General features: G+C 34.6%; 1 protein-coding gene across 1 annotated transcript in view; it reads right to left on the bottom strand.

Moving 5' to 3' along the window:
* ALDH1A1 (aldehyde dehydrogenase 1 family member A1) overlaps window positions 1-15,457 on the bottom strand; it is a 30,440-nt gene extending 14,983 nt beyond the window's left edge. Inside the window, exons 1-5 of the mRNA XM_036403164.2 lie at window positions 15,339-15,457; window positions 8,106-8,210; window positions 4,104-4,244; window positions 1,162-1,291; window positions 16-77 (exon numbers count right to left, since the gene is read on the bottom strand). Coding sequence (XP_036259057.1) covers window positions 16-77; window positions 1,162-1,291; window positions 4,104-4,244; window positions 8,106-8,210; window positions 15,339-15,428 — 528 coding nt within the window. The 5' untranslated portion in view covers window positions 15,429-15,457. The remainder of the gene's footprint in view (window positions 1-15; window positions 78-1,161; window positions 1,292-4,103; window positions 4,245-8,105; window positions 8,211-15,338) is intronic.
* Window positions 15,458-20,497: the final 5,040 nt, after the last annotated feature.

Genomic DNA, 20,497 nt, shown 5'->3' with positions numbered 1-20,497 from the left:
ATGGTTCCAACTTACTGGAATAATTTGGCCACACACTCCAATAGGCTCATGTCTAGTAAATGTAAAAAAGTTTCCATCTAGGGGAAAAAGAAATAAATTAGTCATTCAGACAAAGCATTTGTGAGAAACAGTTAAATCAGAAACAGTTAAATCACAAAGATGATAAAGTAGGGTACCAAACTTAGCTGGATACAATTTTATTTATAAATGATATTTTCAAAATCTTAACTATGCAAAAAGCTATAAAGTACATCTGGATTCAATGTCTACTTGCTTCATAGCTCCAAGGTTTGATTTTTCCAGTCTGACTGTCTTTTTGCAGTGACAACCCTGTTTCTCAATATGGTATGCACAGCACACCAATAAGCATTCCTCATTTCTTTTTTTCTTTTATCACCTTTTTTTTTTTTTTCTTTCAAAAACGTTTCTTTTAAATCCTAGGTACATATCAGACATTTTTTAATATTAGATCTTAGCTTAAATCAAATCCATTAAATATAAAATTCTCTTTGATTCACATAAATATGTGTTCCATTAAACCTAGTAAGAAGGTCTACAGGAGGCAAAGAAGTTGGAAGTATTTATCACTCTAGTTTTCCTTAATTCCTTCTTTATTACCTTTTCCTTAATTCCTTCTTTATTACCATTCTTTTCTTGGCCTTGCTGAGAGAGGTAGCTAGAGAGACAATGTTTTCATAGAGCTGCTTAATGGGCAAGGGAATGGAATGAAATTTTAGCAAGTGCTGTTTCCTTATTCCTATCTCACAGTACTTTTCCTAGCATATTATCCAATCACTGAAGTAAATATTACTGCTTTGTGCTAATCTTTGCTTAAATATGTAGACACCCAGGCCTCACTACTGTAGCCTTGTATAAAGTATACATTGCTATGCAAAAGTAGCCTACCACATTTCTTAGATGTATGCACAGGTTAAATTTTTTTGGTTCATAAACAATACTTGTTAGTAGTGTATAGAACAAGAAATAAATGTGAAGACTTACACTAAATGTTTAAACTGAGAACTATGACAACTCTTTAATAGCTTATCTTAAAAACTTTTGAAAATATTTTCTGTGTTGCACAACTTTTAGATAAAAGTCAGTTATTTACAGCTTGTGTTGGCCTCAGTTCTGTAGCTTTCTTATCTTGGAACTACTCACCCATTGGAACAGTACGCCCATGGATTTTATCAGCCCAGCCTGCACAGTAGCGTAAAGTTTTGATACAGGCACCCAAATCCATTAGATAGGCTGTGGAAAAGAGCTTCCCACCATCAATGGTTTCCATTGTCTGCAGACAACAGCAATTAAACAGTTAATATCAAATACTGATAATGGTTCTTTTGCCTGTGCTTTGTAATTTAGCTTTTGGAAGTTCACTTTGAGGATTTCAGCTTTAGAACAAACATTTAGATTACTCCCCTCTGAAGAACACATTTTGAAAAACTGAATGTAGCAATTTCAAAGTGAGAAATTTTCATGATGGTTTATTTGTATTGAGCTATGCAGATAGCATAATCACAATGCATTTGTAGTGGTAAGGTTTACTCAAAAAACTTCTCACCCATATGAATCAGTTACACAGTTCTACTTTATGTTAAATATTTTGCAAGCACAGATCAAGAGATTAGGAAGGAGATAGTGCAAATAACTGATGTAAATAAAATATCAGCAAGCTCAAGTCTTGTAAAAAATACCCTAAATACACCTTGAGTGTTTGATGTGCAAAGGAAAGATCTGAGCCATCTAGAATTCTTAAGTGAGAAAAAATCCTTATGAAAAATAAATACTTATATAGAAAATAGTCTCTAAATAAGGTCATTTTCCAGCCAAATCTAAGGAATGTGGTTTGGATTAATTTCCATGCCCCTGAATATTGGGACATAAAGATCATGAAAAGTTCTTAAATGGTGTCAACATATTTTTGATGCTTCAAGAATATTTTTCTCAAGCTTTCCAAAACAGAGAGATTGAAGACCTTCAACTCTATGAACAAACCTGTTCAGCAGGAAGAGCCCAAACTATAGTTTTAAGATCTAAACTATAATTTCAAGATGTAATCAGGTTGGCATTCTTTATAATTTCCAGTCAGATCAACAGACTGATCCTTCAAGAAAAGTTTTTCACCAACAACTCCCCTGTGAAGTCCACATTTTTAGTTAACTGGACACATTTCAGATACCATACTTGGGGAGAGAACAGAACAAACAGAGAAGACAGCAATTGTTTGATGGCTCTTAGCAACAAGGAACTGATTAAATGAGATATGCCCTTGCCATTCCAGGCAATATTTGTGGCACCGTTGTCATTCAGTTTGGACATGGGAGAAAATTCTTCCCTGACCTCAAACTTATGAAATCTCTACATCTCTTCAACATCACAAGAGACTGAATTCTAAGTAACACAGTTCTCAGCAGCTCTTCCAGTACCTTGCTTTGACTTACTCTTTCAGTTGGCTATCTATAGGTCTGCTGAGCCTCTGAAGCAGCTTTTCAACAAATAAAGCACTGAAATGGAATAATTTTCATCCTGGTCAAATGCATGAACACAGGAAAATGACTTTGCAATGAGCTTTGGACATCTGTTTTGATCTCTAGTCTGTAGGAGTATGTGTTTCTCTATAGTACTAGTTTTGCAGGCAGGATAAACTGAGTGGAGAAAATCTCGTTTCATCAAAATCTGGAAAGCACTTTACTCATATATACATTTTCTGTAAAGGGAAATAATTATTAAGTTGATTAGGTTGTAGGAAATATAAATGAAGTCAGTAAAACAGAGATTTGGGAGAGGCCCCAGAGAAAAGCAATTCTTTTATATTATGAAAATGGCAAATGTAAACAAAACCTAATTCAATGTTTCATCTTTCCTGTGGGAAAAAAGATTGTATCTTCTTTGCATTTGTAATGCCTTAGACTGTACAATGAAGAAAGAAATGCCAGCTCATCCAATTATTTAATGGACAAGAGTCCATAGTGCTCTATTTAGAATATAGATCTCTTTAAAATTTGTCTCTCTCAACACAAATCTAGCGTTTTAAAGGACATGAGTTCCACCCACACAAAGTTTCTCCTGAGAAACTCTACTGTATAATGGGCAACAGATGCTTTGCTGATTTTACATATCTCAAGGTTTAAATTTTATGAGCTTATCTACAGTGTGTTTTATGGCTAATGGCTAAATACTTCAAACTAGATCCGTCTGAGTGATCATCCTCGATGTTGGATACTCCTCCTTTTCTAAATTTTCATGCTATTTACAGAAAACCAGGATTCATCTTCAGCACAAACAATTATCCCTCCTAAGTTTTAATTCCAGAATGTGCTTGAAATAGCAGAGAAGTCACCTTAATAATAAAATCATAAGTGGAGTTTAAAGCAAAGAGGAGAGGATATGAGCCTTTATCAAATTGGTGATGTATTTCTATTTTATATGTAATTTCTTGCCTTAGTGCACAATCTGTAGGTGAGAACATTACAAGTTATGTGTCTTCTGTTAAGTTTGGTAAAATAGCCAGTACACAGTGGTTTGTAAGGAGAGGGCATCATTCCCCAGCACTCATGTTATTGCTCTTTTTAAAATAATCCATTGCTGTCTTTGGTTCTCCTTAAGCTTTATCATTCACTGCTAGTTGCAAGCTGGAGTTAATGAAGGACCAGTGATGAGAAAATATAGAGTAATGAAATTAAAATTTTCCCAGTTCTGACTTGTATCATCTATAAGCATGGAGCCAGGCTTTCAGTTTAGGCCTTGATTCAGGCTTTGATTTGAGTTTAGGCCTTGATTCAGACTTTGGTTTAGACAAGCATTAACCATGGGATCAACGTTAGTGTGCTCTTAAGAATCAGTGATTCAAATTACTGTGGTGTAAGTTAAGGCAGCTTAAGTATCACTTTAAAGCTAATCAAATACTCAAGTACTTTGTGGATATGGGGTGTTAATAGACCAGAGTGCAGGCCAGCTTAGAGAGGTCTGTTTGCTAAGAGAAAAAGAGCAAGTAGTGAGACAGCCCAGCTTTCCAAAGAGTAGACATGTTAAACTCTCTAGTATCTCTCTGTAAAAATGGGACTTTTCTCTGTGTCCTTTTGTTCACATATCATACTCACAGCTAGAATCAGACGATCTCTTTCGACCAAGTCAGCTAGTTTATTCAAGAGCCGTCCTCGCTCTGAAGCATCCATTGTGCGCCAGGTTGACCCGAGCTCAAAAGCCTTTCTAGCTGCTGTCACTGCCTTGTCTACATCTGCCTGCGAGGAAAACAAAAACACTTATGTGATCAATAATTGGTTCTGTCATAAGCCTTTCTTTGCTGTTCAATGTGTAAAGTTTAGCCTAAGTTCGACATAAAGTTGAAATAAGAGAAAAAAACCCCAATCTAATAAAAATTAGTACGAGTAATGTTAAATATAAGGGTTCTTTTCTTTCAAACACTTCTGTTGCTATTTCAGGAATGTAAAATTCTATGAGAAAGAGATGGGTTCTCAAATTTCCAAAATAAAAATATATATAGAGAACTCTATTTGTAAAATTTAGATTTTTAAGCTCTTCCTATATATCAAGAACTTGCATTAATGGTAGAATTTAATCTCTTTCATTTGGAAAGAAATGCCTGAGTCTGTAAGGTAAATGCTTAATTACTCCTCATCTGAAAGTATCTTACAGGGCAATGAAGACCAGGTTAGAAAAACCTGTTCCTTAGGATGTTTCATAAAATGAACACAAATTTATTATTAAGGAAGACAAACCAATAAATTTATTTTTGAAAGTTTTAAGAAATATTTATGTACAAAATTACTTTAAAAATTAAAAATCAGGCGTGTTTAAAAAGCTAAGCCTACATATTTTGAAGTCTAAGCACTGTCTTTGCATATACCAGCTAATTCATTGGTCCACTGATTTTTTTTAGCATATTTTGTTATTTATCATTTGGTTTCCATTATGGAAGAAAAATCTACAATGAAACTATTCTGTACAAAGGGTATTCCAGGATTTAAGGAAAAACAATTACAATTTATTGAAAAAAGGCTTTTAGTATTTGGAATTCTTCAGTATTTAAATATTCTTGTAAAATTTACCAATGAAAATTGGTGACATAGAAAGGAGATTTAATACAGATTTTTTGTCAGAAATGAAAAATTTTGAGGAAAAAAGGAATAAAAAGGAATTACTATATATGCTACATCTCCCAGAAAAAATTTGCAATCAATGTTTGAAGGATCTCTTTCAAACATTTTTTTGTCCTGCTGTTTGCTAATATCTCCTCCAGGGGAATAATTGTCAAGGTTGACTAAATCAGCAAATTCAACTAAGTCAACACTATAGTCAATTGTTTAAAACATGAACTAGATCTTGAATCTTTTACTGATATTGTTAGACATCAACTAATTTTAAGAAGCTGTGAGTAGGGAGTGTTAGTGAAAAGCCCAGCACAGACCTGTGAGGCAGAAGGCCACATAACTTCCAAAAGTTTTTCCAGGAAATTTTGGAAAAGATAGGAAGGAACTATATGAATAACATAGCCATTACTATAGAGTGATACTGACCAGTCAGTATCAGATACTGACACCAGGTACCTAAAATATACCAAATTAAGAATTGATTTTTTCCAGAATCTGTCAGTATGTTGTCAATCACCTTATCACTCTCTGTGACCCTTGTCATAAATTTTCTATATTGTTGCAATAGGATTCAAGGGTGATGGCTTGGACTTAACTGGAAAAGGAGAAGGGGATAAAATATCATATGAACATGAATGACATAAACTAAAGCTACATTGTCTGGTGTTCTTTCTACTAGAAGTGCAGAAATAATAAAAACCGAGAAAAATAATATAAGAATAATAGAGGGCAGTGAGTGAAAAGTAATAAAAAAAGATTGTTCTTCAACTGTATGAAATTTAATTTCATTACATAAATCTACACTATGAGTACAAAAACTCCTGTCTGAGACAGTTTAGATTTTTTACAGAAGTACATTTAGTTTACATATGCTGACTATAAGGTGAGCTGCTTTATTATTACTAGGGGCCTTTCGGATTAGGAATGTAGCTTGAAAGAGCCATCAAACTGGAAGAAAACAGTTCCCACCCACATATACGTCTGTTCTTTGTAATCTCCTCTTGTTTTTTAAAATACCACAGCAAGGCAGTGGACAGCCCTTTGTCAACCCTATTGTATGCACAAATTAAATTCCTAAAATCTCTTGGCTCATTATCTGAAGTCTAGCCTCTTGCATATTAGGTTCATAATGGCTGTGTAATTTACTAGATCTGAACAATTCACTAGGCAATTTAGTTAATAACAGTTGTCATTACACATTAGTTTGCAAAATTATTGAAGAGAAAGCAAACCTGTGTTTTGAATAGTATTATCTCTTTTATTTAATGAATTGTTGGAGAGTTTCTAAGGAAAGAAAGCTACAAAAATTTTGAATGATAACTGAACAGTTTTAGGTTATGAGTAATTTAATTTAGGGATGATAAATTATCAGTGTCACAGCACTACTTCTAGTGGTATTAAAGAAAAGAAAAACCTTTGAAAAACTTCAGGTGTTTTGATTTTTAAAAATTATTTCATTCCAGGTGAAATAATTAAAAGTCAGACTTTCTCAGCCATGTTTCTCTAAGAAAATGTTTAAATGTGACATCATTATGACCTTGCTAATTTGTGGTCACTATTGCTCAGCATTAGAGACAAAGATTATTAGATGAGATTACAGACCAGAGTGAGAAAGATGTAATGAGAAGATGATTCTGAGTGTATTTCTCAAAAGAGAATTTTATTTCAGTGTGAATTTCTGTACAGTTAATTAAAAGATTCTGAAAAAAGCATGTGCTTATTGTATTGGCAATAATTTTTGGTGAAGTTATAACATAGACAAACTTACAAGTTTTACATTTGTTCTACTGAATAAAAATGTGTTTAACATTTTAATGCTAAGCTTAAAAAATGCTTCTTGTGCACAACATTCAAGAGATGTATATTTCTTGACTAAAATGAATATATAGTTTTGTGAGAAATGTGAAAAAAACTTTAATTTTTGGATGCAAGATTAACTTTGAAGTAGAACTGTAGAAAATTAAATATATTTGTGCATGGACCACACCAGTAATTAAAAAACCAGCTTTATTACCAGTTACAGTCATCTCATAAAGTGGAAATAAAACCTTAATTTATTGTATTTTCTTTCTCAGAATGTATAAAAAACCCTTTCTTTGGTCAGTACTTTTAATACTGTTAAGCACATTGTCTATCCTATTTAAAAAAGAAAAACAACTACCACCTTCCTTACATTTAAACTATATAGTAGCACTAGGCAAATTCTGTTCATAAGAAAAACACATAATGTAACAAAAATACAGAGATTAAGGCTTAGGTTTTCATTATATCTTTGATTGCATCTATCTGAAACTTTCCAATACAGAATCTCATAAGAATAAAAAAAAAGTTTCTTTGCAGTTTTGAACAATATTTTTAGTCATCTGCTTCATTGATTCAACATGCTTTAAGGAGGTCAGTTTTGTGGAATTAGTGACTATTTGATAGGCTAACTTCAGCTTGAAAGTAATTTTTAGGACTATGTTCCAATATGTTTTTCAAAAACAAAATATTTGTAGGGGACAGTACTGAGACTACATATAGCTAAAAATACTCATGGTAGTGATCATCACAGAATTTGTGGGAAATGGTAGGTATTTGTCCTTTTTATATTTTCTATAAGGAAAAGCCTTATATAAATGTGTCATGAACAAGATTATATTAATTTGTAATGAAGAAAACATAACAGAAAAATAAAATAAAATCCCACCTAAATTTTTAGATGTCAATGACCACAGACAAGAAAAAGAAACAATAATATTAGTAAAACAAATCAGTAAAAAATATTTTTTCAGAACTTTTCTCATATGAGCCTAAGGTAAAGCAGTTTTTCAGTGTCTGTTTACAAAAAATATTATGGTTTATTAAAAAAAGATTTTGTGAAAGAAGGTATACAGGATGAGGTAGGTCCATCTGAGGTGCTTTTACATTACACAGATTGCTGCTTGCCTTCCTACTTTTAAGATGCACTGAAATTAAAGTTACAGTTAAGGGCAAGAAAGAAAACCCTACCTTGTCGCCTTCTTCAACCTCACAGATTTTCTCTTCAGTTGCAGGGTTAAAGACTGCAAATTTTTTACCACTGACTGAATCATGCCATTCATTGTTTATAAATATCTGCAGGAGAAGAAAAAGTGCAACAATATTAGTAACACATATATACCTGTTGTCTGTTTTATGTTTTAGTGAATAAACCTACCTTTCATAGCTGAGAGCTGCCAGATTGATAGATGTCTGACCCAAAACTGGACAGCTGTTATTACATTTTTCTGAAGAGATGAGTAATCACATTCACATTTAACCAGGACAAGTTTTTTAAAATTCACTTCCTTTGGAGAGGAAAACTTTCTCTTCATTGCACTTTTATCTTGTTTCATGTCATAAAAATATGCTGTTGTAAAGTGGCCTTCCTGTCTCTGAAGTAGAAGGGAGGTTCAGCCCTAAATGACCTATGGAAAACTACCTGAGTTTCCGATGCTCACAGGGTTGGTAACAATGCAGGCCCTTTCTGTTACGTGGCCTGACAGAAGTAAACCAGTCCTTGGATTTAGTAAGTCTAGTGCATTGAATTAAGAATATCTTGGAGATCACAGTTTTAATTAGCTTTTCTTTGACTTATCTTCAGTCTCTCCTGCCAAAAAAAGAAAATCCCAACAAAAACTAAACCAATCCATACCACCAAACAAACAAAAGCAATAGCAGGGCTTTTTGAAATTGAAGCTGAGACTGAAAAAAATCCCTGTCATAGTAAATTGAATGAGTAAAGAATCATGGAATGGATAAAGCTGGAAGGAACCGCAGTGGGGTCATACGGTCCAATCTCCCTGCTCATGTAGGGTGATATTAGAGCACATTGCACAGAATTGCACCCAGATGGTTCTGTGTGCTTAGGACATACAAAAGGACCTCTGGCTGAAATTTGATGTACTTATCTCTGTTCACAAATGCAAAACAGAGCCCGGGTCTTACCTGTAGGTGCATCAGATCTGTACTACTCTAGAGTCTGCCATCTCTGAGGCACTGTTGGTAAAATGATCAAAGTGGTTTAATTTCTTTTTTAACTGTAGGTTAACCTTGAAGCAGAAAGGAAATTGTAATTTAAAAGACCCGATAAATGCACAGCCGTTGAAAAGAGGAAGATAAGTTGCTAATAAGTGCTTTGTACACTTGGAGTGGGCATGACACAGTATCCAGTCCAAAGCTAAGAGCACCTGTCCTTCTCTGCCTGACCCTCTGTGATCTCTGGGTTCAAGTCAGCGCTGAAGCAGGTGTGCCATGCTAAGCTGTGCCACCTGTGCCTTGAGTCCACCATCCTGATGCTGGTGGGCCACTGCACTCCCTTCTCAGTGGCTCCCAGTGCCATTGCATTCTAGGCATGTGTGTGAGATCTTAATTGTACTCACCTGCAAGGACATGCCAGGCTCTGACTCACTGTACCAGATATTTTGAGCTCAAATTGTGATTTTTTTCTAGAGTCAAGGCACCTTGACCCACAGTTAGCACAGGAGTCTAGCAGTGAGTTCAGCTAGTACTCTCCATTAGGACAAAGAACCTAGTGTTGCTGCTTAGAGTAACAGGAACTTTGAAGTAGAAAACCAGAAAACACTTTGATGTAGGCAAAGTAGATGATGGTTGACTCAAGACATGGCAAGACAGTATCAAGATGCCAGAACTGCAGGATAAATGCTTTTTGTCACAGAAACTTGAGGAAAAAATCCTTCCACCACAACCACATGTCATAAATATGTCACAGATTTCAGGGAATAAATTTTCTGCACAATATTAAACCGGTTGAGTAGTTGTTAATACTTGGTAAATAGTTTATTAATATTTTATTAATATTATTTTATCATCAATATTGATAAAATTACTATCCATAAATGGATATGGAAATAATCTTTTAATATATTAATATATTCCTGTATTGTATTAATACAGTTCTGTATTTTTCTGCTTGTTATTATGTGGGCAACTTATATAGTGTCATTGCCACCTCCAACCATCAGGACTAACCAGAAAACTCCTGATTTAACAAAAGCTGTCTGAAATAAATATCTAAGTCCATAGAAATTTCTGATAGGTGATGAAGCAAGTTATAAGATTACCCACACAAAATTCCAGTGTGGTAAAAGGACAGAGACAGCAGTTAAATGGTTAATATGACAAAAGCCATTGCCAAGAAAAGAGAAAAAGTAAAAGGTAAATATTAACATAACACTGCTATGATGTTACAGTATTCCAAATTCATATCTGTCTGTGAAAGGAATAATAGAAAAATATACCATTTTTGGAAATATTTAAAGTACTTGTTTGAATACTACATTTATTGCACCAATCAATATCACCCATAATATTAGTTTAGAATATATTTCTTATTAATGTTTCTAATACCATTCCTGTTTAAAATATAACTTCATTATATTTTATATATATATATATATATATATACATACACACACACACACACAATATTGTATCAGAGTTGTATAATTCAAACTACCCATATGTCTTTCATAAGCTAGATAGTGGCTTGCAAAATAGGGGTAAGAATGATGGGAAAGGAAAAACGAAATTCTTATGTAAGCTGCATTAACACATTTCAGGCAGCTGTACTCATGCAGCCCTACTCATAAAATGCTGTGGAGTATTTTCTGCAAACAGGATGTGGATCTCTAAGTCCAGGCAGCACCTAAGTACCAGCTAACAGCAGCCTCTAGCAGCAACCTTGACCTGCTGAGGACAACAATGCTTGGGATCACCTTGCAATAGGTTAGAGTGTTTTGTCAGTGAGTCAGAGCTCCACTGACAGCTCCTCAGACACAAATGCAAAGGACCTACCCCTCTGTGGCAAGTGCTGTGCACTGGGTTGTCTGTGGTGACTGTCTAAGGCCCACCAGGTTCAGGGCTACAAATTTATTTTGCAATGATTTAGGAATATTGATACAGATGTTTTGTAACTGTTCACTGGAATTTTAGGAGAGAAGATTTTTTAAATTATTGTTTCAACAACCCAAAGAGTAAATGACTGTTCAGATTTCTTTGCAGTAGAAGTGGAAATACAGATTTCCAGCAGATGAAACTACACTGTTGGAGCTTCATATTTTAAATAAAGCACAGGCAGCATCAGTCAAAAACCCTCTGATGTCTTTATTCCTGAATGTCATAGGGTAATAAAATCTTGCATTTCTGAAATTATTATCAGTTCAAATTATCTAATACCATCCATTTGGTGGTGAGGTTACCTGCAAGCCTACAGTATTTCTGTCCTTGCTTACACAGTTGTTTTTGTCACTCAGATGACCTGAGCAGAGAATAGAGAGAATGGAGACAGAAGACCTGAACTTTGACTTTTTTTTTTTTTTTTTGCCATCTCAGTGGTTTCTTTTCCTTCAGTTCTGGAATGCTTTGAAAGAATTTTGAATTCATTTTGAAGTATCTGCTAGATGGGAAGTGCCATATTTGTGTCTGAGCTGCATGAAGGAAGAAAGCATTTTAGTCTGTACAGCTTTGCTTCTGACAAACAACACCATAGCTCTGCTGAAAGAAATTTTAGGGTCTTCACATTTGGTACCATCATCTTATGAATCATAACTTTTTGCTATGCAGTCTGTACAGGGTTTCAGGCTTCAGTGCCTCTGCAAAATAACTTAGAAGTACAGATTTGAAAGAAAATTTCTGCTGTCGCATATTCAGCATCTTTCTGAATAAACTCACTCTTTGTTCGGGAGGAATTTTTATATAATTCACTAATTTTGATTTACATTATAATTCCTACAGAGATGTAGTCAAGAAAGGTAATGGAACTAACTAAAAAGTGACCTTGCCTAACCTAGCTTTAAGGATAGCTTTTTAAACATGGAAATAAAAGTCTAAGCTACTTTCTGTTTAGATATCAGAAATTTTTCCAAACTTTCCAAATTTTTCCAAAGAGTATAAGAAAAAAGCAAAGCTTCTTCCCACCTTAAATCTGCCCGTGGATATTGCAAAACTTTTCTTGACAATACTCTTCAAATGAGCCCAGTTTCCTGTTTTAAAAAGATAAAAGTAATCACCAGCCCTTGCTCATCTGACTGGTCTCAAGCTTTCTCATGTGGACTGTGAAGCAGGGCATTTCACAAAGAGCATGATTTTACAGGCCAGGAACAATGAGGAGACACCAGGGCCAAGGCTGGACATGTGCTGGAGGCAGCTCAGCATCACTCGTGTGAGGTGGTGCACAGTGCTGAATAACTGTTGTACCTGCTCACTCCTGCTTAGATAGATTGTGACAGCCATTCAGGGATTCTTGAGTACAATAACACAATAAAAATTTACTTGGTAGTAAATTTTATAGATACATCTAAGCCTTAAAGTTTTGTGGCCCAAGACAAGGCTCATTTCAAATACTGGAAGTTCATATAATTTACTAGTCTAAAATTATACTATGAAATCCCACTGTATTCTTTGAGCAATAAAATTAAAATATGTGGCATTTCTTAAGGTACTACCAAAGGATGAAAATTTAAGCTTTAAAGAAACATGTATATATAGATGCTGGTGTTAAATCTCTTTTTTTTCTCCCCCTCAAGTTTTTCCTTACAAGAATTTTATATTTGGCTAATATTGCATGCAACTTTCTTTCTCTCTCTTGCAATATGCTATTATTTATGCAGGAATTACATTTTGCTGCTGCAATGGACTAATAATCAGAGAACCTACTCTTTCTATTAAATATTATGTAACTTTCTTGATTTTCCGCTTAGTGACTCTGTGTCCACAAAGTGAGCTGATCTTAAATAGAGTAAGTTTCTATAGTAACTTTCTAGCTCATTTTCCCCAGATATTCCTATTGCATTTTTGAGCTTTTATGCCTGACCTTTGTTTTTGAGTCTAGTGGCTGCAGCAATTAAATGTTCAGTTATAATTTTTCTTTATTTAGAGTGTCTTACCCTTCCACACTTCCTGATACTCCACATGTGGCTGAGCAAGAGAATGTTCAGCCCTTTTCTTCCCCTCATGCAATTTGACAACCTAATAATTAACTAATCTTAGTTTCTCTGATTAAAGGAGTACTACAGGGTTTAGTGTATGTGAAAGAATCATGACAGAAAGCATCTGTCAAGTAATCATTGTCTAATTCCTTAGTGTTGACTAAGTAAAATATTTACTAAGACATTTTTAGGTAGCTACCAAAACACATTGGATTAATGGAAATATCTTTAAAGGAGGTTCATATATGAAACCAACTCAAGAGTACCTTATGGTTCAAAATCCAAGCCAATTTCAGTGTTTAAAATACATTTGATGTATATACCAATTGATATTGATAATACCAATCTATAGATCATTTAGTTAATGAAACTTGTGAAAAGCCATAAATTATCCCAAACACAGAAAATAAAATAGAGAGATTGTTAAGTAAAGAGAGTCCTTGGAACTTCTCCTGCAGATCTCTCTTCAGATCCTTTTGTGATAACTGTTGGTATTATGCAATGGTAGAAAAAGATAAATTGGAGGTTATGAAGGATCTGGTTCTAGCTGATTTAGACAGAAAGGTTAATACATCAGCAGTAATTAGTGCTTCCCTCATCTTGATCCTTCCAGTGTTACTAGTCGCCCACATCCCATGTTCCAACTTGTATGGGACGGGAGAGGAATGGGATGGGTACACAAGAGTGAAAAGGCCTTATTAAATTGGGGGATGAGTGTTATGTATGGGGTGACATTTCTATTTTCCCAACTCCCTATCCCTCAATACACTTCTGGGGCTTTCAAACAATCCTATGTGATATTTGAAGAGAGGAGAAAAGCATTGCAAAAATCAAGTCTCAACAGACCTGTGCTAGATTTTGTAAACAAGGGCATTGCTTTTCTACACAGTTAGAATTTATATGCAGCTTTTAAGGAAATGGTACCTATTGTCAAGGCAAAATAAATATTTATTATGTGACACTCTCCTTGATTGTACACTACAAACTAGACTTTTCAACAATGCTGGCTGTCTTTTGATTGTTTTTTGGTACTAACAGAATAGATTCTTAATAATGAAATATTTTAGAAGGATGGAAATATTTACAGGAATTTGTGTTTTGCATATTCAGTTACATCACTTGGTGCTTTTTTTGTATTAGTTGTTTTCCTTTAGAGAACTAAAAAAATCAAAGAGTAAAATATTCTTTTTTTGAGACAGGAAGAGCAGTAGCAGGCTACTGCATGGCAGAACTACATATCTTTCCTGTTAAATATTTACAAAGTAAGATCCTGTGTGATTTATTCAAGAAAGACATGGAGTGGAATATGATTAAGATTTTTCCATTAGAGAAAAAGGATAGCATGGAATTTAAAAGAACTAATTTAGATGAATACCTACTTTAGGAAAAGAAATTAAGCAGTGGTTCTAGAAAATAAAATTATTTCCCCTGCAATGATATCAAGAAAAAGAAAAGAATAGTAACCAAGAATCTCCAGAGTTAAGATGTCCTTTCTGATCAATTCAAACCTGAATGTTTCAGAGGGCAAAGTTTCTGTCAACACTTTTCCAAAGTTCTAGCAGATATCTGTGTGCAATGATACAATATTATGGTATAAAACCAGCAGAGTGTTTTAAAGCTGGAAACACAAGTCTGGATTTAGAAGTTCTTTTTTATCTGCATATTTTTAACTCTATATGGAAAGAATTTTCTGTTTCAAGGCGTTTATGGTAATATTACATAGTTAGATCAGTAGACTATATCTAGTTTTTAGCTACTTTTTTACCTGAAAAACAAATTCAAAACCAGATTCATTTTCTCTAATGTAAACATCTGATCAGAATTAATTTATTTTAGTTTTGTTTTCACATATCCCTTTCCATGTAAGCTTATCTGGTATAATTATTTGAATCTGATTAATATGCTAACATTTTAATTTGCTGTTTTAATTCACTGTTTTGAAAAATAATATAGTACAAACATTTCCTTCTTTGTTCCATTTGTACTTTCTGGTACACTTATCACTGATGAAAATTTGTTTCAGGGAAAAAAAACAACACCCACACCAAGTGGAATGTGGAACAATTCTATCATGCATGCACATATAGGTACTTTAAATTAGATTAAAAGGATCACTGAATATCACTTGCTAATATGTGTAAAATCATAATTTAGCCAGTATAAACATTTTAAGCACTGATTTACAGTGTCTTCCATAGTTCATATAAGGTTAAAGTGAGCACATCCTACTGTCTGAAGTGAATGTATAAGAAAGATTAGGAAAAGTGCTACTAACCTTGGTGTAATTAATTTTCAGATCTTTTAATGGTTCTGGCAGCGCTGGCATAACTGGAGCAGGATTGCCATCTGAGCCTTGTTTCTTCATGATTGCAGTTGAGAAGTTTGAGGATGTTCCTGAAACACAGGTGAAATAAGGTATAAAGGGAATACAGTGATTTTTGCCCTGACTGAGCCCTTGGCTTTATTTGTGCTTTTTATCTGAACCAGCCATGGTATATTTGCATACAGGAATATGATTGGATGAAAGAATTCATCGCAAAGAGAAAATGACACTACTTATTTTTATGACCAGAAGCAACAGCCTTTTCAGTGAGCTGAGACCTCGATGAAGCACATGCTGCTGAAACAATCTGCCCAGGCAGACACTATGAATTCCTAAGTGGAGAACAGAGCTTAAGACCTCCTCATCTTACCTGTAAAACTGCTTTCACTCAGCAGGCAGGTATCCAGATTCTAAGGGAGCTCCTTCACGTACTTGAAGGCAGGTCTGAAGGTAAAGACAGACTTGCTATCTCTGAAAACAAACCAAGCCCCTCTTACTAGAAAGTTGATGAGAATAATTACCAGAGCTGGAAAGCATTCATTAAAAACAAGCTACCTGAGGTTACATTTTAATATGTTCAGAGTACATTAGAAGTAATGTAATAAATTTTTGTTTTGTAGATCACAGAGATAAGAAAAGACTAGTGTGATAGAAAATCCTTCATGTGTTTTTCAAAAATGTGAAGGTGGAAAACATAATCAATCCAGGAAAAATTCTCTCTGAGTTGAACTAAACAAAAACTTGTTTTTTCTTCTAGGCAACACCACAAATTTAAGGACAAAGTTTTTCACACAGTGTCCTTGGGAATATCTGAGTCCAAAACAGATTGTTCAATAAACTAGGCTTTTCTACCCTGGATAGAACCCACTTTTCTGTTCTGATTATTCAAAGAAAAACATATATCTTGCACAGGCAAATCATTTTATAAGGTACAAGAAACTCCTTTTTTCATCAAGTCCTGCCTTTTCTGATTAGTGGTCTCACAGAACCTGTTTTTACATGCTAGGCTTCTGATCAATGCACAATGGATCCACACCATAGAAATAGAATTAAATTATCATATTGTTTTCATTTACAGAGAATTGGAGAATTCACAGCTCACAGTTATTTCATGTAGTTCATATTTTTGAGCAGCATTTTAAGATTTTAACATTTTGGGTTACAGTATTTTTTTTTGCCTTAGAGAATGTCTTTGAGTCTCATGTCTCATGCAGAAAAAAGAATGTCTAAATAGGGTTTGTTTATTTTTATTTGGAATATAACTTTGCAATCCTATTCTTGTGTAGAATTTTTTTTTCCAGACTTTCACACTAAAATCTACTCTATCAGTCTTCCTGACACTAATTTCTCTATTAACCACAAACAGTTTGTCTCTAGTTAATACCTCTGCAAATTGCTCAGATTTGCCTAACTGGAGATGTAAAACAGAGACCAGTGGATTTCTCTGGTTTCAGGTAAAGCAAAGGTCTCTCTCACAGATGAGAGTGTTTTAAATGCATTTAGGTACCATTTTATTCCAAATTAAAAAAAGAAAATGTTTAAACTAGAAGTTAACTATTACAACTCCTTATGAAAGTGATAATATATATCTTCTTTCCATATCTATAAAGGACAGCCTGAAATCTCTCTAATCAGGCTTTAAATATGCTGGATGAAAAGTTTCAATTTTTCCAAAAATGCGAGTAATCACTGCTTTGTTTTCCACACCATTTATTCATTTAAGACATACTCTAACCCTAATCCTAACCCTAACACTAACCCTTTTCTCTTTTTTTTTTTCCTTTTTCACCCTTGGATTTCATGAATCACCTTCACTTTCCTATTTATTTTCAGTCTAGGAATGCTTTTAGCCTAGTGCAGAAAGTATTTTATTTTCCTCATGTACCATCCTCCAGTTTATTCTAGCTTTCTGCTATTTTCATTCTAGGACTTTTTCCCCATCCTGAGTCACAATTCTTTCACATTTCACCTAAATAATGATCTGCAATTTAAGACTTATAGCTATTTGTAGGACTGTACTATTATTTCAAGTAGTGAATTATACAACAATTGGATAATACAGCTATTGAAGCTTACATAGTTTTGTTGTTAATGTTTTCTTGGAAATGTTATATTCTACCTAATTCTTTCCTTTCTTTGGTCAATAATTTGCTTGTTACTTGTTATCTTTTCACTGCCAAAGGAAGCATCCCTAGAGACTCCACACCCTGGCAAAGTATGTGATGTATTTTCTGATTTTGTGATAGCACTTTCTATATTCCAAAGTGTAATATTTATTCCAGTTCAAAACTACTGACTTCCCCTGTTTAATACAGCAAGTTCAGGGAGGAACAAGAGTAGAGGTCCACCATGCAAGCTGTGATTAAGCTGTGATATGCCTTGCTGAGTGACATTGGCTGTGGTAAAATGTGACACCAGTTGCTGCATGAACTTTTCTGACCTGAGTCACTCTGTGTCAGGAGGTTAAGTAAAAGTTTTATGGTAGAAAAAAGTTGTAAATAGTTTTCTATGTGTCTCTTCTCAAAGATTGAACAAAAAAAATTAATAACCAAATACATCATACCAAATTACAAGTTCTCCTCATTTGAGACCATACAGTGGGACATCAACAATGTTGTAACATGTTCACTGAGTTCATTGTAGTCTAGGTGCAAACTATTGGGCCTATATTGAGGTCACATTCATTATGTAAGATTTTATTTAATAACCAGAACTGCACAGATGAAGACAGAGCTTCTAGTTGGGCTAGCTGGAAATCCAACTAATGAAACCAGTGTGTCACAAGAACAAGCCAGATGTGACCTGTGAGTGGATTCTTTTCTCTAAACGCAATCCTAGTTCCATCTGTAATGCCCTGGCCTTTCCTACCTGCCCTGAGATATCAGTCCAGGAGAAAGTTTTGATTTTACTTGGCATTTTTATGTCAGTGTATGCTGAACTAATACTGTCTGAAAGCCATGATTTTCTAGCATTTCATAGAGAAATATTTACCTTATATTGTACAAGAAGATTATTCTGGGAATTTCATTTATTCAGAAATTACTTTGATTTTTCTAAAGGCCATAAACTCTTGAGATTTTACTCCCCATAAGCAGGCACGAGCTTGTATTTTTTCTAATCAGTCTTTATTTTCCCTTTTTTCCCCTTTTCTTCTTTTCTTTTTTTGTTTTTTTGGTTTTTTTTTAATGACTGCCATATTTTCTTCCAAGTTCCCACAGTTCAGGTGCCTCCATTCTCCAGCAATAGGAGACAATTGACTAAATCTTTGCATAAAGCTGAAATTGGAATCAGAGCAGTAAGAAAATCTGGTCCATAGGTTTCTATAGGAAAAAATCTTGTCCTTCATATATTTGATCATTAAAGAAATCTAATTCTTATTTGTTCTAGATGCATAGATCAGGTAAAATTGTATGTATTTATCTTTAACCACCTCTAATGTCAGAGGACATTAGAGTGCAAGGAATTTATTGCAAGTAAACAGAGAGTAGATGTTCTCTGCCTTTGGGTTTTGTCACTTACAACTCTGGAAACTTTTCAAACTAAATATCTCTCTCATCCAATGTCCAATCAGAATTACAACCTGAATTACACAACACCTTCTAAAAGGGAACATAAAAATCTAAGTAACCTCTACAAAGTTGCTGTAATTTAAAACACTGGAGATAAATAATCTTCCATGGTGACTTATACAGTACTGTCCAAAGTTCTCTGGGGTAGGGGTTGCACAGGATACACTGCTGCTCTCAGTAGTTGTATTGCATCATCTGTGTTGAATTCAGACTGAGTCTTGAATGCTGAAGTACATGCCTAGGCTTTATAAAACCTCACAGTTTAAATAAAAGAAAAACATATTTTGAGACAATATCATTGTTATTAAAAATCTTGATTACCTGAAATACTTATTCCAAATTCAGAATATACAGGGAGTTCAAAAAGGGTATTATTCAGGGATTTGAACAGATCCCTTATTGATACTGACATAAATTGAGCATTAAGTTAGAAGTGGAAGATTTAAGGATCAAAAACACCAATATGTGTTTTGAAAGTGGAAATCTCTGAGATTTGCAAAATTACTGGATTCTTGTTCTGAAATTCTCTATGCTCTGGCAATCTTCCTTATGGCATTGCATTAATGGCAGTAGAACAGAAACAGTGGCCTCTGTTTAGTATGATTGGGAAAGGCAGACACATAAGAAATGAGGCAGAACTGGTGTGGAATTCATGCTTTTTTGCCCATCCAAATCGAGAGTCCAAATCTTGGTAGAATGTGCAAGTCCTCCTAACTCCTAACTGAAGTAAAAATGACAAGATTTTCAAGGCTACAGAGCAAATTCCTTTCCCTTTTTGCAGGACACTAACTATCCTGCATTTCTGAAAATCCAAGTGTTCCTTTAATGTAATTACCAGTATCTCTGAGCAAAATTAGCAGTTCTTCAGTCATCATAAAATTTTTGTAAAATATATATACTCATGGAATGAGACAGTAGACACATGGATATCTATCTATTTGAGTTTGAAATTTGAACTCTGTTAATGAAAAATCTTTCCTTTTGCAACATGGGCAATAACAGTGTACAAAGATATGTCTTGGAATATATTTCTCCAATCTCTTGATTCTTGTGGTAAATGACAGGATTTAAGGAAATGACATGAAGCTGAGCCAGGGGAAGTTTAGGTTGGATATCAGAAAAAGGTTTATCACCCAGAGGATGATTGGGCACTGGAACAGGATCCCCAGGGAAGTGCTCACAGCACCAAGTCTTTCTGAGTTCAAGAACCATTTGGAACACACTCTTAGGCTCACGGTGTTGCTCTTGGGGTGTTCTGGGCAGAGCCAGGAGCTGGACTCAATGATCCTTGATTCTAGCTCCATGGAATCCCTTCTGTGCTTCTGTGACTTCTATCTCGCAATCATATTTCAACATTACAAGAATAAATTGAGACAGTGGGTAGGTTTAGGCTGCTGCATTTCATCTTGAAAGTTGGAGGGAAGGGATGCCATCCAGAGAGACTTGAACCATCCAGAGAGGCTTGAGAGGTGGACCTGTGAGAGCCTCATAAACTTCAGCAGTCCTGCATCTGGGTTAGGGCAAACCAAAGCACAAAAACTG

This window comes from Molothrus ater, chromosome Z, assembly GCF_012460135.2.
Source record: "Molothrus ater isolate BHLD 08-10-18 breed brown headed cowbird chromosome Z, BPBGC_Mater_1.1, whole genome shotgun sequence".
In the NCBI taxonomy this organism is placed as follows: Eukaryota; Metazoa; Chordata; class Aves; order Passeriformes; family Icteridae; genus Molothrus; species Molothrus ater.
The sequence above is the reverse complement of the archived record's forward strand: the minus strand, read 5'-3'. Positions and strand labels throughout refer to the sequence as shown.